The 27,036-nt window shown below is 44.5% G+C and overlaps 1 protein-coding gene across 4 annotated transcripts in view; it reads left to right on the top strand.

Annotated features, from left to right (window-relative positions):
* Window positions 1–11,754: 11,754 nt before the first annotated feature.
* Window positions 11,755–27,036, top strand: part of HEPHL1 (hephaestin like 1) — a 63,481-nt gene continuing 48,199 nt past the window's right edge. For 2 of the 4 annotated variants that reach the window (XM_075919361.2, XM_075919360.2), the window contains exons 1-2: window positions 11,756–12,016; window positions 18,608–18,852. In XM_075919361.2, coding sequence (XP_075775476.2) covers window positions 11,847–12,016; window positions 18,608–18,852 — 415 coding nt within the window. In that variant the 5' untranslated portion in view covers window positions 11,756–11,846. Of the gene's footprint in view, window positions 12,017–18,607; window positions 18,853–27,036 lie in introns of all 4 variants that reach the window. The other 2 variants (XR_012900753.2, XM_075919362.2) reach the window with 2 other exon arrangements.

The following is a 27,036-nucleotide window of genomic DNA, read 5'->3' as shown; positions in this document are numbered from 1 at the left end:
TAACGTGTTATTTGCAGGCATTAATGCTGCGCTGCCCCTTTGAAGTGCTGCTCCGGCGCTTCAAAGGGGCAGCGCAAGCTGAGCTGAGGATCAGCTGGAGTGCCCAGTTGACCCTGGGCTCCATGCAGCACTGCCCCTTTGAAGCGTCAGAGTGGCACTTCAAAAGGGCTTTGCAACGTGGAGCCGAGGATAAGCTGGGCACTCCAGCTGATCCTCGGCTCCGCTTGCGCTGCCCCTTTGAAGTGCCGCTTTTGTGCTTTAAAGGGGCAGTGCATTAGGAGCCTGGGATCAGCTGGGAACTCCAGCTGATCCCCTGCTCCATGTTGCAAAGCTCCTTTGAAGTGCCACTCTAGTGCGTCAAAGGGGCTTTGCAACAGCGGAGCCGGGGATGACCTGGAATCCCCAGCTGATCCCATGCTCCTAATGCGCTGCCCCTTGGAAATGCTGCTGCGGTGCTTCCAAGGGGCAACACTGTATGGAGCCCAGGGTCATCTGAGGACTCCAACTGACCCTGGGCTCCATGCAGCGCTGCCCCATTGAAATGCCACCGTGGCATTTCAAAGGGGAGGCGCATACGATTAATCCCAATAACATTTTTTAATCGCTTGACAACCCTAGATCAGACACTTAATTAAAAAAAAGTCCAGGGAGTAGTATATACTATATATTTTAGAGTGTTTCTGCATCTGTCTGTCTGTGTGTCCATCTGTTGGTGAGTCCGTTTGTTCAAGAACACCTCCTAAATGGTAAGAGCTAGGATCACCAAATTTGGTAGGTAGATTCCTGTAATTATGACTTAAAACAAAGACAGGGTTTAATTGTGCCAGGACAATGGGATGTGCATGGAATATGAATGTTTCACATCAAATGGAAAAGAAAGGGTATGAGAGCAGGGAGTTATATTCATGTATAACCACAGAGAAGCTGGAAACATGGGGGTCAGTTATACTCACAAATGACCACATGGGGGGGCAGCAAGAGCCCTAGCCCCGGGGAACAGCTGCAGGTGGCAGCATGGTCCCTACAATCCTGGCCTGCCCCTGAGAGCAGCTGCTGGCTGGGGCCCCACTGCCCTGGGACCCCACTGCCCTGGGCTGCCCCACCGCGTGGGCTGCGCATCCCCTGCTGCCCTGGGCTGGCCCAGGTCCCGGGTAATGCCAGGTAAATCTCCTAGTCTAGTGACTAAAGCATGAAACTAGGGCCTGTGTCTGACCATGCCACTGACTCATTGAGATATCGGGACAAGGCTCCTTGGGTTGGATTTTCAAAAGTGGCTTTTTATTCTTGGTGATTCAATTTTTTCAATATTCCAAATTGAGACACTTAAGGTAGATTAATGGATTCCAAGGCCACAAGGGATCATTGTGATCATCCAATTTGACTGTTTGTACAATACAGGCTATAAAACTTCCCCAAAATAATTCCTAGGAATAAGCTTTTGGAAAAATATCCAGTCTTGATTTTAAAGTTACCAGTGATAGAGAATCCGCTACAATAATTACTACATTGTTCCAGTGATTAATTACTGCCACTGTTAACAAGTTAATGTACACCTTATTTCCAGTCTGCATTTGTATAGTTCCTATTCACAGATATTGGGGTTATATGTGTACTTTTATTTTCTAAAACTGTGCACTTGAAACCAGTCACCCAATGCTTAGACCATTGTGGCCCACTGGGGTTCCTCCTGTGGCCCATGGACCCCGTCTGTCCCCCTTCCCCAGCTCTTCATGATTGTTCAATCTCTGGCAGCAAAGGAAAGAGGGAGGGGGAGAAGCGAGGACAGAGCATGAATCAGTGGATTCATGGTGCTATGAAAGTGCTGGGAGTGCGGGGGAGGAGTAGGAAGTGCTGGGCTGCAGTGTCCCAGTGTACAAGAGGCATGGGAGAAGAGGGCAGATGGGGGGCCTATGGGCCCCAGATGGAACCCAGGTAGGCCACAAGCCGTGCCACTGCAGCCCACTGAGACAAAGGAGGGCCATTCATGTGGCCCATTCACTAGTTTTGGTTGCCCATCGATGACTTATAGGCTGCATTTGAAAATGTTTGGCCCCTCTATCTCTCTTTAGCCACCTGTAAAATGGGGATAATACAGCACATGCCTACCTCTCAAGTGTTATGACTGAGGTCTAATTAAGATGTAAAGCACCTTGCAAGCTTTAAAAAAATTTAAAAATGATATAGCATTTCAAGTTCCATAAAGATGTGATCATACATCTGTTCTGGTGTTCATTGGGCAATGCTGCCTTTTTTATTAAATCATGTTTCTTAGTGATAATGCTAAATTTTCAAAAATGGCTGTCGATTTTGGAAAATGTCTTAGGCTGGGCTCCTGAAAACTGAATTGAATTACACAAAATCAGAGACCATAGGCTGTTAAGTACCCAGGAGAATGAAAATGCAACTTACAGTTGAGGCAAGACCCACAGAAAGAATGGAGCCAGACTTCAGCTGATAATGTTGAGATGGAGACAAAAACAAAAAGGAGCTAGGTGAAAGGTGAACTCGATAACTGGACCATCCTTTAAACCTTATCCTTTGTCCTCTGAACCCAGGCCTGTCAATGGGGGAGGGGCAAAGTGGGCAGTTGCCTCAGGGCCCTGTGATTCAAAAGGACCCGGGGTTCCCAGCTGCTGCTGCTGGTTGCCCCCCAGCAGGGCTGGCCTTACTATGAGGCGAACTGAGGTGGCCGCCTCAGGTGCCAGACTGTGGGAGGGGCGCCACTAGGACCCAGAGAATTGAGACCTTTCAAAGTTTTGGCAGAAGCGAGGAGGCATGGGGGATCATTTGAGCTCCCAGCTTCAGGTGCCAAAATGTTGTGGGCCAGCTTTGGCCCCCTGCCCTGACCCTTACGCCCAAGGCCCTGCACATTCCAGGAGCATGGAGCAGCCCCCCTCCCCAACCTTGCCCAGGGGCCCAGTGAGTCTGTTGGCTCCCTTGTCTGTACCAGACATCACTGAATTTCACACAGACCTTACTGTACTCAGACACTTACCCACAATAAGAACACTCTTCATCTCTGGCCATGAGAGGGAGCCTGTATTGCATTTAAAGAGTAAAGGACGCTACCTTAGGGTAAAGGTTGTATGTGCTGGATAATTCATTCATCTTGTAAACTGAGCTTTTCATGCCCTAAATCCAGAAAGCCAAGGGAAAGGAATTAGGTTCTTCACTGTCCTGCTGATAACACCTTCCTGAAGGCTTTATAATAGAATCTAGCCAAATGGCAAAGGCCCCCTGAGCAGGTCTTTTGTGGAAATGGTCCTAAACTAGCCCTCTATGTAACTCAAGACTAGTTAACACCTCCTGCAGAAGAATTATATTATCACCATGTAAATGAGAAGATTACACTGAAAGATAATGTAGTGTTATACACTAACCTAAAACCTGCTCTTGGTCTTGTTCATATTTGCATATGTATGTGTAGCATTGCCAACTCTTGCAATTTCATCACAGTTATCCTATACATCTTATAAAGCTTGAGCTCCTGGAGTCACATGAGATTCTCAGCTTTTATATGAAAACATAAAGCAACATTTTAGGCCTTCCCATTGTGACGAAAAGCTCAAAAACACGAATCCTAAAGATTCAAACCAGAAGGCAAAAAAGAACAACTCAAAATGTATTAGTTTTTTTGTTTTCTTTTGTTTTGTTTTGTTTTTTGCTTCAGAGGTGTAGCCAAGTTAGTCTGTCACAGGAAAAACTTAAAAAACAACAAATAGTCTGGTAGCACCTTAAAGACTAACAAAACATGTAGATGGTGTCATGAGCTTTTGAGGTTGTGCCCTATTGACTATTTGTTGGTTTTTAAGGAGTTTTTTTGATTTTCGTTTTTGGTTTTAGGGTTTTTTTTTTAATCTCATGAATGGTTGGGCTCCTGACTCATAATTTTTGTTAAGGCAGACCTTTCTAGCTAAATGAGAAACAAGTCTATTAGAAAGCTTTGCATCATCAGACTGTGGCCAGTCACTACCTTGACTGCTTCTCTGTTGTACCCCTTTTCCCTACCCTTTGTATAGTTTGTTTTGTAATTAGAAGCTTTGGGAGGCAGGCACTGATCCGCCTTATATTTTTGTTCAGCTCCTAGCACAGTATCAGTCTACCATTATTAATGTCAGTCTTCTATTATTAGAAACAAATAATCATCATTATCCTATATGCTTTCATGTCTAACTGCAAGATATAACTAATTAATAATCATTTTGCCCATTTGTGCTTTTTTCACATGTAAATCTCAGTGCTTGTCAAACAATTATATTAATTTCACAATACAATTATCCCTCATTTTACAGATAAATAAGCTGAAGTCCAGAGAGAAACAAAGGGTGCGTCTGCACAGTAGTGTTATTTCAGAATAATGGCTGTTATTCCAAATTAACAATGTGAGCATCTACAAAGCTATTCCATTATTTCAAAATAAATTTGAAATAACGGATGGCTTATTCCGACTTCCGTATACCTCATTCCATGAGGAATAATGCCTATTCCGAAATAGCTATTTCAGAATAGCAGTAGTATGGATGCTCTACTGCTGCTATTTTGAAATAGCTCCTCTCCAGGCCATTCAAAGTAATTACTCCCCAGTCCCTGCTGGGGCTCTAAATCAAGGTTGCATGTCTACATTAGGGGAGTCTGCCTCAGACTAATTTTGAGGCTGCTCTGTAGTGTAGATGTGCTATTTCGAAATAAGCTATTTTGGAGTATATCTTCCAGAATACTTATTTTGAAATAAGCATGCAACGTAGATGTACCCTAAGTCTAAGGTTTTTAAACTTGATTGCCTAAAATTAGGCAGCTAAATCCATATCTGTTATCATAACTTAAAGCAAGGACAGGGTTTGGTTGGGCCAGGACAATGGGATTTGCATGGAATGCGATTGTTTCCTTCCTATCAAATGGAAAGGGAGGGGTGTGAGAGCAGGGATGGTTGTACTTGCAAATAACCACAGCAAGTGCCCCAGCCCTGGAGAGCAGTCACAGGCCAGCAGCATGGCCCTTGCCACCCCAGCCTGCTGCCAGCCAGGGAGCAGCCGCCAGCTGCAGGGTGATTCCCCTGCCCTGGGCCACCCCAAGGGTCACCCACAGGCCACCATCCCATTGCTCCAGGCTACCCCCAGGGAGTGGCTTCTGACTGAGCTGCGTGGCCCCCACCATCCTGGGCTGGCCCTGGGGAGAAGCCAGCTGGAGGCTTGCACAGCCCCCTCCCTACCCGGCCAGCCCCATGTAAAGCCGGTGGGGAGCCTTAACAGTCTCCCTTGCCCAAGGTGGGCCCCAGGGAGAAATGGTCTTGTGTGCCCTTCTCCCCCACCAAATCTATGTAAGGAAGAAAGAAGCTGGTGGTTGGGCAGTGCAGCCTACACCCCTCCCCATTCCGGAAGCCCCATCCCTAGCTCCAGGCAACCGAAGTCTTCTAGGACAGTAATATAATTTGGGAGTGTTTGAAGCTGAGTGGTGAGGTTTAAGCAGTGGAAGAGAAAGGTGATTATTAACACCAGCATTTAAACTGTGCTGGGGTAGAATGAAGGGATATGCTAAGAAGCCAGACAGAAAGTCTTTGAAGTAGAGGAGGTGACAATGAAGCAAGACATAGGAATGCGACTTGTGCTTGCTCCTCAGATCTCTCCTGGATGTTATCATTAACAAACAACAGAAATATGGAGAATCTATCAGTTAATTGATTGTGGGAGTGAGCTTCATTTGCATCAGGGACAGCACTGCTGATAGCTAATCACTTCAGCAGCACTGAATTAAAAGCGGTTGAGGGGGGGCATTGGCTGAGCTTGATAAGAGAAGACTCACACATCCTTCCAAGTCTACCTCACCCCTGCCTTCTTTGTCTTTCTCTTATCAGCAGCACCCTTATACCTTTCACTCTCCTGGGACTTAGCTGTGCTTCTTGGGCTTTAGAGATTATGTTTAAGACAGATATTTATGGCTTGTAAATAGGAATATTTAACATAAAGAAACCCATAAAGCCACTTCAGTAAAGGCATTCTGTATTGTTTCTGTGCTACATGAGGCCAGCCTTGCTCAAGAGGTATGAAATTGGGTTAGGGTGTGGTTAGCTTGTTTTTTCAGTTGCTCCACTGATGATCTGGAGAAGGACAGACATTAAAAATGGAAAAGGCCTTTTAGGCCATCTCATCCCCCTTTGCCAGTGCAGGATTGTTACCTACAACGGACTTAGATGAAACAGGCAAAACAGTAAGGCTATGTCTACACTGGCGCGATCTTGCACCAGAGCTATGCAAATGAGGCTAAGCGTGAAATATCGCCAAGCCTCATTTGCATAGCTAATGAACCGCCATTTTGCGGAAGAGGCTCTTGCGCCAGAAGGAGCTGTCTACACTGCCCCTTCTTGCGCAAGAAAATCCCTCTTGCGCAATGCTGTTACGCTGATTATTTTCAGTGTAGACAGCTCCTTCTTGTGCAAGAGCCTCTTTCGCAAAATGACGGCTTATTAGCTATGCAAATGAGGCTCGGTGATATTCCACGCTTAGCCTCATTTGCATAGCTCTGGCGCAAGATCGCGCCAATGTAGACATAGCCTAAGAGTGAGAGTTCCTAAAGAGCCTAAGTGATTCAGGCACACAAATCCACATTCAAAGTCAATAGGGCTTGTGCTTCTAAGGACAGATTTTGAAAGGTCTTTAGGTGATTGAAGATACAAATAAGCATCTAGCAGATTGAAATCAATAGTAGTTAAGTGCCTGGGCACTTTTGAAAGTCCGAATAAGTGCCTATCTTCATATTTAGCTGCATAAATACATTTAAAAATCTAGCCCCAAATGTTTTTGAAAATCCCACTTTATAGCTCTAGAGACTTCCACACAGCTGTCTTTCAGTCATTCAGCAAGTTGGTCACTTATAAATTCTACTGGAGCAAATTGGATTGATGAGTTGGATACTGGGATTCAAGAGGTGTGTGTTCAATTCCTGGCTCTGACTTAGATTTTCTTGTGTCACTTAATGATTAATAATCTCTCTGTGACTCAGTTTCCTTATCCCTAAAATGGGAAAATGCAAGTTCTGTTGTGAGGCTAACTCCATTAATGTGATGGGGGCTCCCTATTTATCTAGATCAGACATTCTCAGACGGGGGGGAGTGGGCTTCCTTAGAAGAATATCTTGTGTATTGGGGGCGGGGGAGGGAGAGAGGAGAGAAACATTTTACCTGCAGCAGTGAATAACTAGCAAATATGATTCCTTTAGATAGGTCCTCAGATGACACTGTACATTTTGATGGATTTCGGCTAAGCTTGCATATCATTATCCATTATGTAACATCATTGCTAGCTGAACGTTAATCCATTTGCTACTATGCAGTGTGTGCATTTAATTGTAAGCATTGATCACAGTCACAGTTTTACTTTTGCTCTTGTTACAGTGGATCGTTACTTCATTCATGTAATTCATGGAATTACTCTGCTCCAAAAAGCAGGCACATCCATCACACTAGTAACAGTGTGATGCCAGTAAGTAATTTCTAACTATTTAAATTACTATATACTTGAATGATCATGTTTAGATCCATTCCTTACTCTTTTAAATATTCAGTGAGAATTGCATGTTGATTTTTTTTAAATCAGTGCATGTACTTGTGTGATGGGGCGGAGGCATAATCTACTACAGACACAAAAAAGGGGGCATGATCTTAATAAGTTTGAGAACTATTGAAGACAGACCATATTATGCACTAGGGTTGCAGGTAAATCTGGGACTATTGGTCACTAAGTATGTGCAAAGATAAGCAGCTGTAATTTAGTGGACATGGAACCTATGTTAACTGAAGGTTCACATAAGTATCATACATACAAAGCAAAAAACCCCCCAAACTTAAAAAAAACAACAGTGGTATTGCAGCACGCTAGAGACTAACAAACATATATAAATAGTATCACTAACTTTCACAGGCTCATCCCACTTCTTCAGACAAAGCATTAAGCAGACTCTAAAGATCTGAGTTTTGCCTTGTCATTGCTGTTATAAGTCAGGGAAGAACTGGGGACAAAATATTGTAAGTGAGGCTGGTAGCACCATTTATTAAGGTTTCCCAGAACTTCCCATTGTAATACCCCGTTTTCACTTGCTTATAACTTTGCCTATTTTTTTTAACTGTTTGGATTGAAGTTCTCCAGGCTGCATGTCTGCCTCAGTATGATTTTTTCTGGAAAGGTGATTGGATGGGGGAGACACAATTCTGATGAGGAGCTAGTGAGCAGGGGGAGAAATGGGATTGGTTGGGCAAGTGAACTGGGACTGGGATGAACGCAGAAGATTGGAAAGTGGGACTGGCTAGGTGAAGAGAATGAGACTGTGGGTGTGGGAACAGACAGGACTGGGATAGGGACAGGTTGGAGAGAATGGGGCAGAAGTCACATTTGGGGAGAATTTGAGTCTGTGACCCCGGAGAACGCTTCTCCCCACCCCTTCAAGCATGGAATGGAATTTCAGATTCCTAAATCTTACCATTCTTCTCTGTTGTCAGCAACTTTCTGTGAAACCCACTGTCAAAATACATGGTTCAGTGTTCATGGGTCCTGGTCCCATGGAGGATGACAGCCGTCTACTGCTTTCAGTTACTTCATTACCTAAAGTAGTGAATCTGAAATGTTCCAACCTTGTTGATGAATCATTTTGGTGTCAATATGAAGCCACATAAGGTAATTTCTGGTTTTTCAGGTTGCTTTTTTGAAAACCTAGGAAATGATATACATGCACAAAAACCACATTAAAAGAACACTATTAAGGCTGTGAAGTCAAAGCATGAAGAAATAAGGAAATGTCAGAATTCAAGCTGCTCGTGCAACCTCAGTTTAGTTTCTTTGGGGTATAGTCTTTAATTACAGGGTTGTAAAGAGTCTCACATTACAAAGGGCATTCCTTAATTAAATAGAACATTGCCTGTCCTGTACTAAATCAGCAAAGGACGCCTTTTATCCAGTATTTCAACAGCAAGCGGCCAGTACTAACTGCTGCATCTTTCCAGTGGAGCCCTAAGGTTGCCAACAGTCCTTTATTACATGGGATAGTCTTTGAGTCTTCATTTGTACAACAAAAGTGGAAGTTGCTGAATGCTGAAAAAAGCAGCAAGAACTACCCCTATTGAATAAAGGAGTACTGATTATTATTATTATTATTATTGCTATTGCATTATTATTTCATATTATTATCATATCTAGAGGAGGGTTGAAGTGGAGGGTTGCCAGGTGTCTGGTTTTGAACTGGACAGTCTGCTATTTGAGGGTTCTGTCTGGGAAACAAATTGAGAAAATACCGGACATATAAAATGTCCGGTATTTTCTAATTAGGTAAGTTTATTATTATTAGGAGTATCAGTACCTAGTTGTGAACTGCCTGGCTGGTAGACACACTCATGCTTCATGAGTGTGTCTACCAGCCAGGCAGTACACGGCTACACGAGAGGGGGCATGGGCAGGGGCGGGGGCGGGGCCAGGCGCGGGGCCGGGCGGGAGGGAATCCCCAGGGCTGAACTCGCTCGTGCTTCGCTGGGACCATGCGCAGGATGGGCAGCGCCCCGGGATCTACATGCGCCTGGGTCAGTCCTGTTCCCCGCCAGCCGATTCTCTCCCCCCTCGCTCCCCCTCCCCTGCCAGCCCTGCTCCCCCTGACTCCCTCCCAGCCAGCCCTGTTTCCCGCTAGCTGGTTCCCGTCCCCATCTTCTCTGGCCAGCCCCGCTGCCCCTGACCAGCCCTGCTTCCTGCCCCCTTCCTCCCGATCCCCCTGGCCACCCTCGCTGCCCCCAACCCTCGCTGCTTCCTTCCGGACGGTTCCCCGCCCCCATCCCGGCCAGTCCCGCTCCCCTCCTGGCCGGTCCCTGCCCCCATATGAGATCAAGTGTGTCCAGTATTTTTTTGAACCCACCTGGTAACCCTAAAAGCAGAGGTTTAAGAAACTAGTCTCATTTTTTAAATACAACATTGGCAACGATATGCATGTTGCCTTCCTGTACTATATTTTTGACATGATCATGTCAAAATAAATTTGCTTGGAGGTATGACTCAGGGTTGTGCAGTGGATGCTGTTGACTATAGGACCCATGCTTCATTTTGTTGCATCAGTCAAAAGGTGTGTAGCAAATGAGAAAGGTGATTGCTAGGAAAACGGATTGTTTCATAGGTAAGGCAGTTGAATGCTGACCTAGAGAGTCCGATTCTATTCCTGTCTCTGTCCCAGAGTTCTAGATGTAAAGCAGGCAAGTCACTTAAATTAAACTTGTCACGTGGTCACTTGCTATGTGTCCCTTTATTTCTGACTGTCCAACTTGAACCCCTGGGGTCTGATTTGTAGAAGTCCTGAGTACTCATGCAACTGATGTCAATGATAGCTGTACTTTGGACTATATAACTCCTCTGAAAAATCAGGTCCTGGAAATCTCAGATGGGACACCCAAAATTAGTTGATACTTTTGACTTTACTCTGTGTGTCAGTTCTCCATCTGTAAAATGGGGATAATACGACTGCCCTCATCTCACTCGGATGTTGTAAAAATAAATTCATAAATGTTAATAAAGCTCTTAGATATCTGGTGTTGAGCACTACAAAAAAACCCAGAAGGAAATGAATAATTCTGTCCTCAGGGCAGAGTGTGAACTGTGTGCACTAAATAAGGCATGGAACCACACACTGAATAATGGGGAAAAACAAAATATTATACAGCGGTGCATCAAATGAGTGAGCATCATCCAGCCTGCACACTTGAATGACACAAAGATTTATTGAAAATAGGAGATTAATTAAACACTGTGTTACAAAGAATATGCAAAAGGGGCTGAATGAAAGTTGAATAACAATCCCTAAATCTGACATTTCCTAACTTGAGTGCTTGACTTTGCAATCTTAAAAATGTTTTTTTTAACATAGCTGGTGTTGAATTACAAATATACTTTGCATATATAATTTTGTTTATTCACTTTGTATAGAAAATTAGGCCTGTATTTTCAAAAGGGACTAATAATATTGGGATGCCTCCATTCTTAATGTGTCCAACTTGAAATTATTTAAAGGGATCTGATTTTTAGAAAGTGCTGTGCACACACCTTATATAAATGCAGCCCATTGAAAGTCCCTCAAGTAGGACACCCAAGTAACATAACACACCAAATCATTAGTCATTTTCAAAAAATCTAGGTCTTACACGGTGTCAGAAAATACTAGAAATTAGAAATACATCATGTCTATTCATGCATCCTGTTAGTCTCTCTGCCAGTGCAGGATTGTTCTCCAAACTGAAAAGTGGCTAGTAGGGTAACTAGCTGTTCCGATTTGATAGGGACAGTCCTGATGTTTGGGGTTTTGTCTTATATAGGCACCTATTAATCTGTTGCCCCCTGTCCTGTTTTTTCATACTTGCTATATGGTCACTGTAGTTTCTAGTGACTAAAAGCTACTAAGCAAAGTCTAAGGGTCTAGCTTGAAAGGTCTAAATAAACGATGAAAACTTTTTTTACAAAAAATATGTGGTTATGATGAGAACCAAAAACTCCTGGCCTAACATTGCAAACCACACTTTCTGGTAAAAGAGGAAGAAGGGCTAACAAACATCCAAACTCCCCAAAACACTGATTTGTTGTAGCCTGAAAGGCAAACATAAATAAGCCAGTTACACATTCATTGAAGGGCTGGCAAAAGTCCTGTCGCCATAGCAACCCCCTCGCTGAGCCTGCTTTGCTTGCACAAGCTTTCTTGTCTATCCCAGCCCCGAACTGCTGAATAGGAGGAGCTTTGCTTTGTCCATTCCTTATTTATAAGTTGTTGAGAGCTAAGGGGCAGTAAGAGTGAGCCATCTCTGCTGCACCGGTGCTGTGTTGCATTTACACCTACAAATGCCTTCTCTGATATATGGTGGCTGCATGCAGGCACTTACATTCCTTTGGCTGCTTGTGTTAGTAGAAGCAGCTACCAGAACCTATTATGTTGGGATTGTGGAGGAGAACTGGGACTATGCACCAACTGGAAAGAATTTGATTACAGGACAAAGCCTCACAGAAGATGAGTAAGTCCTTCTGGTTTCTGGTAAATCAGATCAAGAGAAAAATCCGTGTGTCACCAGTATTGTCTTAAAATGTCTTAAGTTTGTGCCGTCACTGGACTTTAATTAAAACAAACAGTTTGGATAGTGTGACTGCAGTATGCATTTAAGGCTGGGTATGACTTCTATTCAAGCCTGTGGAGAGTGGGAGTTGGATTAGGCCTCTGCTGTTGTCTAAAATGCTTTATTCTCTCTTATTACTGATACAAGCAGGAACTGGATACTTGTGACATTTATTGCAGGGTGAACTTTGGGTCTTGATAGATCTCAAAAAGTGTGAAAAGTTTTTTTTTAATTGAAACTTTGATTTTCAAGGATTCATGTGGGGAATCACACGAGGTCACAGGACTGCTACCTCAGCATAGGTGCTCTACAATGAAAACTGCTGAGAAGCTTTTGTAAACTAGTGAAAATACTGGGCTTTGCCATGAAATTCAAAATGACCCTGGACACATTGCAAAATTGGTTTAAAATCGATACGGACAAGTGCAAAGAATTGCACTAAAGGGGGAAAGATGCACAACAACAAAACGTGGAATAACTAGTTAGGTGGCAGTTAGGATTGCCAATATTCTAATTGCACAAAACCAAACATCTTTGTCCCAGCGCCACTTCCAGCCCCTTCCCCATGGCCTGCTCCCATTCATTCCATCCACCCTCCCTCTGTTGCTTGCTGACCCTCACCCCTCCATTCATTTACTTATTTTCACCAGGGCAGGGCAGGAGGTTGGGATGCAGAAGAGGGTGAGGGCATTGACTGGGGCTGCAGGCTCTGGGGTGGGGCTCAGCATGAGTTTATGGTGTAGGAGGAGGGCTCCAGGCTGGGGGGTTGGGGCCAAAGGGTTTGGAGTGTGGGAGAGGGTTTCAGATTTAGGCAGGGAGTTGGAGTTGGGAGGTGAACAGGTTTGGGATGGGGGTGCAGATTCTGGGGTGAGGCCAGAAATGAGGGGTTTAGGGTGTGGAAGGAGTGCCTGCTCTAGGGTTGGGCTGAGGGGTTTTTGATGTAAGAGGGGGCTCCAGGCTGGGACTGAGGGGTTCAAGGCATGGGAGCGGATTCTAAGCTTGTGCAGGAGGTTGGGGCACAGGAGAGGGTTCAGGGTGCAGGCTCCAGGGGACAGTTTGGGTGTGGGAGGGGGCTCAGGGGTGAGATGGGGTGTGGGAGAGAGTTTGGTTCCCAGTCAATAGGAACTGCAGAGTTGGCTCTCAGGGTGTGGTGGGGGCAATGCACAGAGCCCTGGTGGCTGTCCCTTTTTTGGGGCAACACACAAGTGAGAAGCAAAAAAAAAAAAAAAAAAAAAATACCCCAAACCTTCACTGGACATGGCTCCTGACTGAGAAGCACTCTCACATTCCCCTCAAACACCATAATCAAGGGCAGTGTGTCTTAAACTTTTTAAGACCGAGGAACATCAAACAATATTTTTTTTAATGAGGAACACCAAAGATTTTTTGTTGAGCAAAAAAAGGGGGGGGCAGGAAAAAGTTTTTGACCACAAAAAAGGATCGGGGGGTTATTGAGCAAAAAAAAAAAAAACATAACAGTTTAAGAAACACTGGTCTAGGGGACTCAGGCTAGTAGATTTTGTGTGCTTCAGCCCACAGGGGAATGGCAGGGACCTGAAGTACCAGTGGGGAAGGGGTAGCCCTGAGCCTCAGGGGAAGGGTCTAGGCAAGCTCTCCACCTTTGGCCTAGTAGCTGAGGAACATATTGCCACTTCCAGAGAGCCCCGCAAAGCCAGGTAAGGAGCCTGCCAGCTCTCCCACAACTGAACTTTTAATGGACCATTCAGCAGCCACTAGGGTCCCTTATCAACCAGGTGTTCCAGTTGAAAACCAGACACCTGGCAACCCTAGAAGTAGCACTGCTGCTGAAAAGGATTGGTGGGAGTGGGGGGGGTTTATTGTGAATATAAGTCAGTAACGTGATGAAAAAATATTTAAAATTATTAGCGGTGTAGAAAACCTGAACTATGAGTCTCAGAGGGGTAGCCATGTTATTCTGTAACTTTAGAAACAACAAGTAGTCCTGTAGCACCTTAGGGTTCGTCTAAACTACATGGCTCCATCGATGAAGCCATGTAGATTAGTTTACTCGGCAAAGGGAAATGAAGCGTCGATTTAAAATAATTGCTGCTTCATTTAAATCAAAATGGTCACTGCGCTGTGTCGATCAGCTGATTGTCAGCACAGCGTGGCAGTCTAGACGGGGATCTGCTAACCCCAGAACCCTTCGTCTAGGGCTTACAGGATCTGCTGACGAAGGGTTCTGGGGTTGGCAGATCCCTGTCTAGACTGCTGCGCTGTGCCGGCAAGCAGCTGATTGGCACAGCTTAGTGGCCATTTTGATTTAAATGAAGCGGCAATTATTTTAAATCGCCGCTTTATTTCCCTTTGCCGAGTAAACTAATCTACATGGCTCCATCGACGGAGCCATGTAGTTTAGACATACCCTAAGGTGCTACAGGAACACCTTCCTAGATATTAGGAAAAAACTTTCTAGCTATACAAGTAGTTAAGTTCTGGAGTAGGCTTCTAAAGGAGGTTGGAATTTCAATTGGCTGTTCTTGTGAAAGTAGTAGAAAACAACCTTGTGTTCCTTAAGTTTTGATGCCAATTAGCTGAGTGGGGTGAAATGGTTGCAATACAGTTCTAGGTACTCAATACCTGAACGTTTTGTTGCTAAATCAAAACTGTTCGGGTGCGTCTAGACTGGCAAGATTTTTGCGCAAAAAACTTGCCAGCTGTCTACACTGGATGCTTGAATTTGCGCAAGAGCACTGACTTTGTAATGTACAAAATCAGTGCTTCTTGCGCAAATACTTTCACGCTCCTGCTCGGGAAAAAGCCCTCTTGCACAAGAATACTTGTGCAAGAGGGCCAGTGTAGACAGGGAAGAACTGTTTTGCGCAAAAAAGCCCCAATGGCTAAAATGGCGATCAGGGCTTTCTTGCGCAAAATCGCATCTAGACTGGCCACGGATGCTTTTGTGCAAAAGCACTTTTTGCGCAAAAGCATCCATGCCAATCTAGACGCGCTTTTGCAGAAATACTTTTAACGGAAAAACTTTTCCGTTAAAAGTATTTCCGCAAAATCATTCCAGTCTAGATGCAGCCGTCCTGTTTTCCCAAAATGCTCACAGGAACACTGGGCCATTTTCAGTTCTATCGCCTTAGCATTATTACTTTTTTCTTACTGAAATGTCAGCCATTTTCTAAATGAAAAAGACTCCACATTTCAGAGAATTTGCCTTTGAAATGATGTGTGTAGTTTAGTTTTGCAGTCAAACTGTTTTACAAAATTCTGCAAAATGAAGAGATTTCTGGGAATTTGTGGATCAATTTTAACGTATTCTTCACAAATTGAACAGCTTCATTTGTTAGTCATTTCTCTTTTTTCAGAAATAGCGGTAATAGACTGTTATGCCATTTTTTCACTCCTCAACCATCCTATCCATGGTAAAACAAAAACTGAGAAGTCCTCATTTTCACTTGTTAATATTGTATCTTTGGTGTTTCTATGGTAATTATCTGTAAAATTACACATGGCTTCAACATAGTCATTTTAAAAAATACTTTTCTTGTATTGCTCAAGACTTTTCAATAACATGTTGCTAGGATGTAGGGAATATACCACTAGGATATAGGGAACAATCCTGCATTGGCTTGCTCATCCAGCACAGCCCTAAGAATATAATAATTACCTTATTGTACTAGATCCAAGGTCCATCTAGCCCAGTATCTTGTCTTCTGACACTGGCCAATGTCAGGTACTTCAAAGAACAGGGCAATTATCAAGTGATCTATGCCACCCAGTCCCAGCATCTGGCAGTCAGAGGCTAAGGGATGCTCAAAAGCATGGAGTTCCATTCCTGACCTTCTTCGCTAATAGCTATTGAAGGACCGAGCCTCCGTGAACTTATCTAATTATTTTTTTACACAAGCCATGTAACTCTTCCCCAACAAGTTATGTTCACCTGTGGATCTGATAATTCTGTTCTTTACTACAATTTCACCCTGTTTGCTTGGTACTGAAGTTAGGCTTACTGTCCCGTAATTGCCAGGATCTCCTTTTAGAAAAATGGACATTACATTAGCTGTCCTCCAGCCATTGCAGAAGCTGATTTAAGTGACAGTTTACATACCACAGTTAAGTATCAGAGGGGTAGCTATGTTAGTCCAGATCTGCAAAAGTGATGAAGAGTCCTGTGGCACCTTATAAACTAACAGACGTATTAGAGCATAAGCTTTCGTGGGCAAAGACCCACTTCATCAGATGCATGTCGAACCACAGTTAGTAGCTCTGCAGTTTCATATCTGAGTTCCTTCAGAACTTTTGGTATGTAGCATTTGCTCCTGGTGACTTAATAATGCTTAATTTGTTCCAAAACATCCTCTATTGACACTTCAATCTGAGACTGTTCCTCCGATTTGTCATCTGAAAGGAATGGCTCGGATGTGGGAATCCCCCTCACATTCTCGGCAGTGAAACCTGATGCAAAAAATTCATTTAGTTCCTCTGTGATAGCCTTGTCTTTCTTCAGTGTTCCATTGGTGCCTTGATTGTCCAGTGGCCCCCCCGATTGTTTGGCAGGCCTCCTTCTCTGATGTACTTGAAAAAAAAATGCTGTTAGTTTTTGAAACTTTTCTTAGTTGTATTTCAGTTTCCTTTTGGCCTGCCTCAATATACGTTTGCAGTGTAAAATTTGCAAGAATGTATGCTCATTTCTATTTTCTTTAGTAGGATTTCACTTCCAGTCAGGGAGGGCGTGGAGGAAGGAGGATTATTTGGCTTGAGGCCTCAAATTTAGACACTTGTTATTTTTTGGCCTAGAAAAGTATTTGTTAAATACAAATATTCAAATTATGTCTCACTCTTGTCTTGGTGCCTTATTTTGTTTTCATGTGTTATCATTCTTTATTTTTACTATGGCTAGGGACCTCTCTGGACTTCTGAGGAGGCCTGCTTCCAATTTTTAGTTATTGACATCCACAGATTTTTTTCCCCATTGCAAAAGCCTGTTTAACACATTGGTTCAGTTGTTTCATTGTGAATTAACAGTTGGTTCCTATTAGGGATGTAAAATCCCATTTAATTAGTTAACTGCTTAAATGTTAATTTTAACCAGCTAACTGACTAAACTGAGGTGGGAGGCCATTCCAGCCCCACAGGGCCGTTGCCCCCAGGCCAATCAGTGCCTGAGGGAGAGGGGATGCGCACAAAATTTCCTCCGTCCTGCCCCCACCCTGCAAGGAGCATGTGGAGCTTAGAAGCACCACACACACCTGGCCGGGCAGGAGGAGACTTCATGTGCTCCCCTTCCCCCAAACCCTGATTGGCCTAGGGGCAGAAAGAGGAGCGCGCGAAGTCTCCTCCCACTGCCAGGGGAAGCAGGAAAGTATCCTGGTCCCACACCTTCTGTCTGAGGCTCCGCCCCTTCTGGTGCGGCCCAGAGCCACTTAAAAAATTTCTGAAGTGGCCACCAGTAAAAAATTATTGCCCACCCCTGTTTTAGATCCTACATTTGACTTAGTACAACATGACATTCTACACTATACACTATTCATTGTATTTGCGCTAGACAAAATCTATGCAGCCTGTATTACATTAAAGTCAATCAACTGATAGATCACAAAAATAACTGTGAATAGGGATATAGTGGAGACCTGCTGGGATCTGTAATTGGCCCAGGACCATTCAATATCTTTATCAATGATCTAAAAGAAAATATAATTATTGTAAAATTGGCAGGTGACACAAAAATTGGTGGAGTAATAAATACTTATGAAGACAGATCAGTTATACAGACCAACCTAAATCATATGGCAAGATATATTATATGAACAAAATGCATTTTAACACCTCCATAGTCTTCACAGATATATTAGTGGAATATGAATATGGCATAACTAAGATATACTTTACGCAAGACCACCAATGGAAAGGTTATGATTTACTGAAAATGATTTCCTGTTTGGATGCATGTAGCATGTTTGTATCTTAAGTAAGGAATATTGATTATCTGTACTTCAACTAAGCTACATTGGGTAACGCTCACTGCTAACACTCAGGTACAATGATGGCAAAGCTAGACAAGGAAAAAATAACGGGTGCTCAGCACTCACTAGGAGCTAAGCTCCCCCTTTGCTACTCTCTCCTTGTGCCTCTTGCCTGTTGAGGGCCCTGCTGACCAACCCCACCCTCTCAGCACTTCTGCACTGTTCTGGAGTATTGCAAACAATTGATTCACAGCATTCAGGAAACTGAAGGAGGGAGGAGGGAGGAGGAGGAGCAGGGATGGGTAAGCAGAGGCTTGGGGTAGGGGAGGAATGAGGCAGGTTGGCGGTGCAGGGGAGAAGAGTTGAGCATCTCCCAGCTATAGGGAAAGTTGGTGCCTATGCTTTCGACAGTATAGTGCGGGACCTGACTTTTCAGCCTTTATTCAGGTTGAGTAGTTCTGTGACTTGTCCTGTTGCATGAGTAGTAAGCATCAACCTTTGCGTAACTTTAAAAAAAGAGTATTTCTGTCTTTAAACTAGTTTTCCCTCCATGCTCTAGACATGCAAGTGAGTTTGTGAAGAGAGGAGCCAACAGGATAGGACGTATTTACAAGAAAGCTGTTTACAAACAGTTCACAGATGCCACCTACACGCAGGAGGTCCCCAAGCCATCCTGGCTGGGGTTCCTGGGGCCAGTCATGAAGGCTCAAGAGGAGGATATCTTTCTTGTTCACTTAAAGAACTTTGCTTCCCGTCCATATTCTCTGCATCCACATGGCCTCTTCTATGACAAAGATTCTGAAGGTAAAAACCAGTTTTCAGCTTCACTCTACACCTGCCCCTTCTGTTCTTTCTTCTCTTGCCTTGTCCTCTTCATTCTCTTTCACTTCTCTTTTCTATTTAGCTGATGTCCTCCTAAGCAACCCCCACCCCACACCAAAAAACCTGTGGCACTAACCTGATTGTTGCCATCATCATATTATTCATCCACTTGTCCCACCCAATTATTTCTCTTGTTTATTTCGGCACTATTGTCTCCTTGTTTCTCTTGTACTCCTCATCTGTCTATATCCAGTTGCTCATTTCTTATGGTTAAATTGCAATCTCTTTGCAGCAGGGACAGTCCTATTGTTCTGTGTTTATATAGTGCCTAGCACAATGATCCATGACTGAGACTTCTAAGGGTGTGTCTAGACTACATGCCTCCTTCGACGGAGGCATGTAGATTAGCCAGATCGGAAGAGGGAAATGAAGCCGCGATTAAAATAATCGCGGCTTCATTTAAATTTAAATGGCTGCCCCGATCTGCCGATCAGCTGTTTGTCGGCAGATCGGGGGAGTCTGGACGCGATGCCCCGACAAAGAAGCCTTTCTTCATCGACACAGGTAAACCTGGTTTCACGAGGCTTACCTGTGTCGATGAAGAAAGGCTTCTTTGTCGGGGCATCGCGTCCAGACTCTCCCGATCTGCCGACAAATAGCTGATCGGCAGATCGGGGCAGCCATTTAAATTGAAATGAAGCCGCGATTATTTTAATCGCGGCTTCATTTCCCTCTTCCGATCTGGCTAATCTACATGCCTCCGTCGAAGGAGGCATGGAGTCTAGACACACCCTAAGTGTTAAACTAATACAAACCTACTATATATTTGAGAGAGTTTATCTATCTGTTTGTCTGTCTGTTTGCTCAAGAATTCAATCTACTTGGTTAAGATCTAGGACCACTGTATTCAGGATATAGCTTCCTTTTATCATAACTTAAGGTAAGGCTTTGGTTGTGCCAGGAAAATAGGTTGTGCCTGGAATGGAATTGTTTCTCATAAAACTATACAGAAAAGAGACAGAATTACCAGAAAAGTTAGGCTTAAGGTTTGGGGCTGACTGGGGGCAGCCTCTCTTCATCTGGGACTGCCCCAGATTCTCAGCTTCCAGGCACCCTTTGGCTGAAGCACCCCTTCTGTCCCCCCGATATGTACAGGTGTACAGGAATATTGGTGGCTGTTCCCCTTCATCAGGGAGTGAGGGAGAAGTTCAGAGTTTGCTGCATATCTCATTCTGGATGGGGAGTGCAATGGGCAGATGAACCTGATCCTGCCCCAAGTGGGGGACATGCACCCCTCCCCCAGCTTTGCCCACTGGAGCTGCAGCAGCCATGGAAAGGCATGTCTCAACTGGCTCCAAGCAGCTATGGTGAGAAAGGGCTGGAGTAGTCTTGTCTCTCAGGGGCAGCCTGCTGCATATTGAACCCCTCATACCCATCCCCATCCCAGAGCAATTATTTAAATCAGGGGTGGGGAACCTCAGGGCCTTCCCCAGCTTTGGTGAGCCCGCGTTGGCACTCTAGCCCCCTCTCCTCTGCCCCACTGTGGGGCTGGAACACACAAAATCTACTAGGCTGGGCTCCCGTAGCTTCTGGTGTGTGAGGGAAATGTGGGGAGTATATATAGATAGATATAGAATGTTTATTTATTTATTTATTTTGCTTCTCACTTGTGTATGGTCCCTGACTGATTTTTCTGTGGGCCAGTGGCCTCCCACCCAAAAAAGGTTCCGTACCCCTGATTTAAATGAAGCAAATATATTTTCATTTTATTTTTCCAAAACCAAAAATTAATTGAGTTAAGGACCCAAGCAATGCCAGGTAAATCTTCTAATAATAAATACATATGTTCTGTTCTTCCTCATTTCTCTTTTTCTATCCCCTTCCTTTTGTGGTGAACAAATTGGATGAGGGCCTGATCCAAGCTGATTGAAGTGAATGGGATTCTTTCCATTGACCTTAACGAACTTTGTATCAGTTCCTAATAAACTGATCAATATCATTAACCATTAACTTTAAAAAGGGACATTCTCATTTCTTATATCTTTCATTTTTAGGAAAATTAGCTTCTTCATGGGTTGTTTGCTTTTTTTAGTAAAAATATAAGACAGTCTAAATTTTCCTCTCTAATCCATATGGGTATGTCTACACTACAAAGTTAGTTCGAACTAACAGATGTTAGTTCGAACTAACTTTCATAGGCGCTACACTAGCGCTCCGTTAGTTCGAATTTAATTCGAACTAACGGAGCGCTTAGTTCGAACCAGGTAATCCTCATTCCACGAGGATTAAGCCTAGTTCGAACTAGCTAGTTCGAATTAAGGGGTGTGTAACCCCTTAATTTGAACTAGTGGGAGGCTAGCCCTCCCCAGGTTTCCCTGGTGGCCACTCTGGCCAACACCAGGGAAACTCGTCTGCCCCCCTCCCGGCCCCGGACCCCTTAAAGGGGCACGGGCTGGCTACGGTGCCCGTGCCAGGTGCAAGCCTGCCAGCACCCAGCCAGCAGACCCTGCACCTGGCATGGATCGAGCCAGCCACCCAATGCCCCCCAGCCCTCCCCCTCTTCCCGGGACCAGGCTGGCGGCTCCCGGGAGCTTGCCCGGGACCGCAAGAGGCGGGCACCCGCCTGGGCTAGTGCGGACATCGTGGACCTCGTCCACGATCTCCGCACTAGGCACAGGAAAGTGGCCGTCTAGGGCAGGAGAACTGCCAGCCTGGCCACCCAGGAGCAGGTGTGCAAGAGAATCAAGGGGGTCCACTGAGACCCCCGACCCTGAGCCCTGAGCTTACAATGGCCGTCCTGGGTCAGACCAAAGGTCCATGTAGCCCAGTAGCCTGTCTGCCGACAGTGGCCAACCCTAGGGACCCTGGAGGGGATGGACCGAAGACAGTGAGCAAGCCATTTGTCTCGTGCCATCCCTCTCCAGCCTTGAGCAGGGACACCACTTGAGCAGGGACACCACTCCTACCCCATGGCTAATAGCACTCCATGGACCCAGCCTCTATGACTTGATCTCACGTCCCTTTAAACTCTGTTCTAGTTCTAGCCTTCACATCCTCCTGCAGCAAGGAGTTCCACAGGTTGTCTCTTTGCTTTGTGAAGAACAACTTTCTGTTACTAGTTTGAAGCCTGCTACCCATTCCTTTCCTTTGGTGTCCTCTAGTCCTTCTTTATGGGAACTAATGAAGAACTTTTCTGTATGCACCCTCTCTACCCAACTCATGCTTTTAGAGACCTCTATCCTGTCCCCCTTCCGTCTCCTCTTTTCTAAGCTGAAAAGTCCCAGTCTCTTTAGCCTCTCTTCATATGGCACCTGTTCCCAACCCCTGATCATTTTAGTTGCCCTCCCCTCTCCCAGCCTCTCTCTTCCCCTCTCCCACCTCCTTTTCCCAGTCTCCCCCAGTTTTGTTCAATAAAGACAGATTCCATTTTGGAAGACACGTTATCTTTATTTTGTACATCAAGAAAAGGGGCTAGGGAAGGATAAGTGGAAGGAGGTGAGGGAGGAACGGGGCACGAGCCCCCAATGGGGAGGACTGGGCTGGCTCTGCAGGCTCCTCGGGGTGGAAGCTCTCCTGCAGCCCCCAATTGCTCCCTCTCCCCAGATGGCAGCCTGCGGCAAGTGCAGCCGGTCTGATGGCCGAGTGCTGTGATGTGCCCAGTGTGGGTACTCCGGGCACTCCAAGCCAGGACTGCTTTTCAAGCGGGGCACACTGAGAAATGTCTGTCCGGGGTGGGGGTCGGGACCCTTTAAGCACAGCCCTCGGCTAGCCTGAGACAGCATCTCCACGCTCTAAGTCCTCCTCTGATGCCCTGCCGGCACTGCTTCCGGCCATCCTTAAGCCCGGTTCAGGGTCCACTCAGTGTGGACATGCTAGTTCGAATTAGCAAAACGCTAATTTGAACTACTTTTTTAGTCTGGATCCGTTAGTTCGAATTAGCTTAGTTCGAATTAACTAATTCGAACTAAGTTAGTTCGAATTAGCGCTGTAGTGTAGACATACCCTGAGATAGCACATCTACATTAGGAAAGCCTGCCTTAGACCAAGTTAGTTCGAATTAACGTTGTAATGTAGACGTACCCTATGAGATGTCTTGGCTCCACTGATGTGTCTTCTCCACGTATGCACAACTTCCATGGGCCAATGACTAGGTTTCTATAGTCCTTGGTGGGGCTACAATACTAGATGTCATTTGCACAAGGAGAAATATTGATTTGAATGCAAAGTGAGATATTGTGTGCATTTTCCCCTCAACTCCATCATCAACATTTTCACCAATTGTAAGGCCAGCAAGGACAATTACAATCTCTAGTCTGACTTCCTGCCTAACACACACCATAAAATATCTCTCACAGTGATTTCTGCACTAAGCTCAATAATTTGAGTTTGAATTACAGCTGGACACTTAGGAGAAGTGCTGTGTGTACTCCAGTGCCAACTCAAGCCCCAACCCCAGCCTCACATCTTAATTTTTAGTATCAGATATTTGTATTTCTAAAAGTTAATGTGCGGGTAGGACTTCTAGAGGAACTCCTGGTCCAGTGGAAGTCAATGGAAGCTTTGCCATTGCCTTCAGTGGTGCCAGGATTTCACCTAGAGTTTGTTTGTTTGTTTGTTTTTGTTTTTTTTTTGATCTGAGGAAGTGGGTCTGGCCCACGAAAGATCTAATAAACCATCTTGTTAGTCTTTAAAGTGCTACATCGTCCTGCATTTTGCTTCAGCTACCCCAGACTAACACGGCTACATCTCTACCACCTAGAGTTTGTGTTCTTCTCATTTTGGTGCTTAAAACACTATACAGGCAAAGGTGTAAATCAGTGTAGCTCTTTTGTCTTTAGTTGAGTTGTGCCAGTTAAGGCAAGGGAGCTAAAATGAGATATATCAGCTGAGGATATGCCCTCTGTTGTCCTCACTCTGCATTTGTAAGCCACAAGTAGCCAGAGGCAGTTTTATTACGAGCTGCAGAAAGGGAAAAACAGATTCGGATGGGGGGGGGGAAGCCCCCCCCTTCCCATGCAGATCTTCAAATACAAGCAATTATGAAGCAGTTTATATACTGTCAGTTCCATATAATAACATTAAACAATTAGTCTCCTTCCCATTACAAACACCAATGGCTAACAGTTATTTTAGTTCCACCCAGATGCTCCTTATCTCAAGGTCCCTGCCAGAGACAGCATTCTATCCTTATCTCCGTTCGAGGCGAGAGGCAGAGGCAACATGTTATTACAGCTCTTGCATTGTCAGGCCACAAACTTACCCTGACTCTTGCTCTTTTGCTACCAAGACCGAGATGGCTGCACACAAATTCCCTTATTCTCTTTTCCTGCTTTCACAGTCCCCCCTTTTGTGCTTACGGCACAACTACCTTTCTAAACCTTTATTTTCATTACACATTTCATAATTGGTACAAACATAAAAGCTATTTCTATTACTACATCTTTTACAACAACAATCAAATATGCCTAAAATAAGCAAAAGCAATATAATCATTAATATCCCCAATATAATTCTATGATGGGGCTGTTCTATAATTTTAGTAACATAACACAACATATCATAATTAGTACACAAAAGAGAATGTGCTATGGATTAAATGGAAAGCATGCTTCTTAATTTGATATCTATTTTGGGGTACATAAATTTGACCTTGCAATTCAGAGATTTTCTGGACCTCTGGTAAGAGTGAAAGCAGATTTTTGAATCGGTCGGGTACTAAGGTAATCCAATTAAAGGGTATTTGGAACTTAAGGGTTAATTGCATCTAAAAACCAATTAGGGAGGGCAGTACATGCTGATGGTACCCGTCCTTAAGCACATAGTCCAGATCAAAGGGAGAAACCCAAACCATTCCCACAAGTTTCTTCTTGACAATATACAATACTTCGCTTCTTTCACCAAGGTCAGTTCTTAATGTCCTTTTGTAGTCAGAAATCTTTGGACTTTGGCGGTGTCAGAGGAGCGGACTTTTCTTCTTTCTTGAAACAGTCATGATTCAGCATTATGCAGGGGAGACATTACCAGCACATCACCTTGTAATATTTTGGTTCTTCTGGTGTCCAACAGGTGGGAAAGCAGGACCAGAAGGGGAGATACGTTTATCAGAAGTCGGGGTAGGATCATTTTGAGATGGAGAGGTCTTTTTGCAGTGAGAAGCATTGGCCAACAGTCAGTTCTTGGCACTTCACTGCGGTGTTGGTGGTTAGCAAAACTTGGTAAGGATCTTTCCAGAGCAATCTTTCACTGATGGACATAAGAGTATTTATTCTATGAGCTAAAAGCCAACTCGCTCCTTTGGATCCAAGCTTATTTTCTAAAAATAAAGCAGACAGTGAAAAACAATCCCGCGCGGTTGTTTGGTTGTTTGGTACCGGCCTTATCAAAGTGAGGCCCTTTTGGAATGTGGTTGTCAGGAAAACCAGGGTCAAATTAGCTGTTTTGTCTGTGTGAAGGGATCTGTGTATTCTTGGACCTCAAATTTTTGAGCTGAAAGTTCTCAGCAAGATACCATGGACTGCCTCAGTTTACTCCTATAGTTCCTTTCTCTTGACTTTAGGGTTCTCTTTAACCCGACAGGTTAAATACAGTAGTTTCAGATTTTTTTTAAAACTTACTCTGGAAGCACCAGTACAGCAACAGTACTATTATAAATGTTAAAATCAAAACTCCCCACATAATTTGGCAAGCACTATTCAAATCCATCCCCAAAATATTTCGTTGCCAATAATTGCACTGCCCATGATTATAGATTTGACCTCTACTGCCTGGTTGAGTTCCTCAGAGTGTTCCCTATCTGTGTGTACCTCAGACAGCCAACCCTGATATGCCTTTGGGAGTCGGCCACCAACTCCTCAATCTGCCTGCAGCGCCAGCAGACCCTCCTCTAGGTACTTACTTCCGTCATGCCACTCAGGATTTCATGTTAGGTTACCCATCACTGCCGAAGTGCGGTAGAGCCGCGTCCCATCAATGGTCAGGATCACCTGGCGAGGGACCGTTATGCACGCAGACGGATATATAGAGGGGCAGGACCTTGCATTTAGTTCAAAGAAGTGGTCTGTTTGGGTAGTCAAACACCAGTACGTACCGTTTATTTGGACCAGCTCGATGTTCATTTGTTTCTCTGTGACAACCACATCAAACCTAGAAAGATTTGTCATGATGTTATATGGGCAGGTACATAAGATTTCCTTATCAAAGTGGGTGCAACAATCCCTGGGTACAGAGAGGTTCCCACACCTTCAGAATAAGCAATGCCCTCGACTCTATCTATATGCCCCTGCTTTGGTACAGGCAGGGAGGTTACCATTCTGGCTCACTGTGAGTGAGGAATCCCCAGAGGGGCCAAAAAGCAAAAGTTATACTATGGCCTGTCCAGGTGGGCCTTTGGGTCCTCATGGATTCTCTACTTCCCCACTCCCATGGATAGATACGGGGGAAATGGGGATTCACCACCATAAGGGCTGGGTGGTCAAAGCTGTCCTCCAACATTGCTCTTCTAATACCTTTAATTTAGTTTCATTAATTAACAATCCAATTAATCTCTGGTCCAAATATCTGGTTAGGTCTAGTGACATGGACACAGAGCTGGACAAAGATTTGGACAGATCCTTCAAACTATTCAGGATCAATTGGTTGGTTTGGCTGGTGTCTAGGCCTGTACAGGCACTGGATATTACTGCATCTACCAACCTGGATTCTATACAATTTCTGGGCTATGACATAAGTGTTGCTGACTGAGTTTCCAGTTGGGCCCAAACCAATCTGCGATGGTATCTGCTAAGCCTGGTCGTTGCCTAATCAGGTGCATTCCAATTTGATTAGCCAGTCTAGCACACAGCTGGTCTATACCAGTGTGGAACATCACGAAGGTAAGGACCAGTGACAGTTGTCCTGGTTCTGGGACAGGGATCTGTTCAGGGCATGATGCGCAATTGGGAAGCTCTATTTTGTCCTTGTGGACCTGGTCGATGATATTCAAATGAGGGCAAGTTAGCAATGACCATTGTTTTACAAATGATAGCCAAGCCTCAGGGGTTACCTTTGTTTGGGCTTTAAGTGGTAAGCCCCAGTGGGAGTCAGTAGATCTAACTTCAGTGACCTGATGTTAATGTTTACCTTCTTTCCCACAATATTCCATACAAACTTTAACTCATAGGACTGTGT

This window comes from Pelodiscus sinensis, chromosome 1 (genome assembly GCF_052426305.1).
Source record: "Pelodiscus sinensis isolate ZL-2025 chromosome 1, ASM5242630v1, whole genome shotgun sequence".
NCBI lineage: Eukaryota > Metazoa > Chordata > Testudines > Trionychidae > Pelodiscus > Pelodiscus sinensis.
This window is presented reverse-complemented; position numbering and strand designations above follow the sequence as displayed.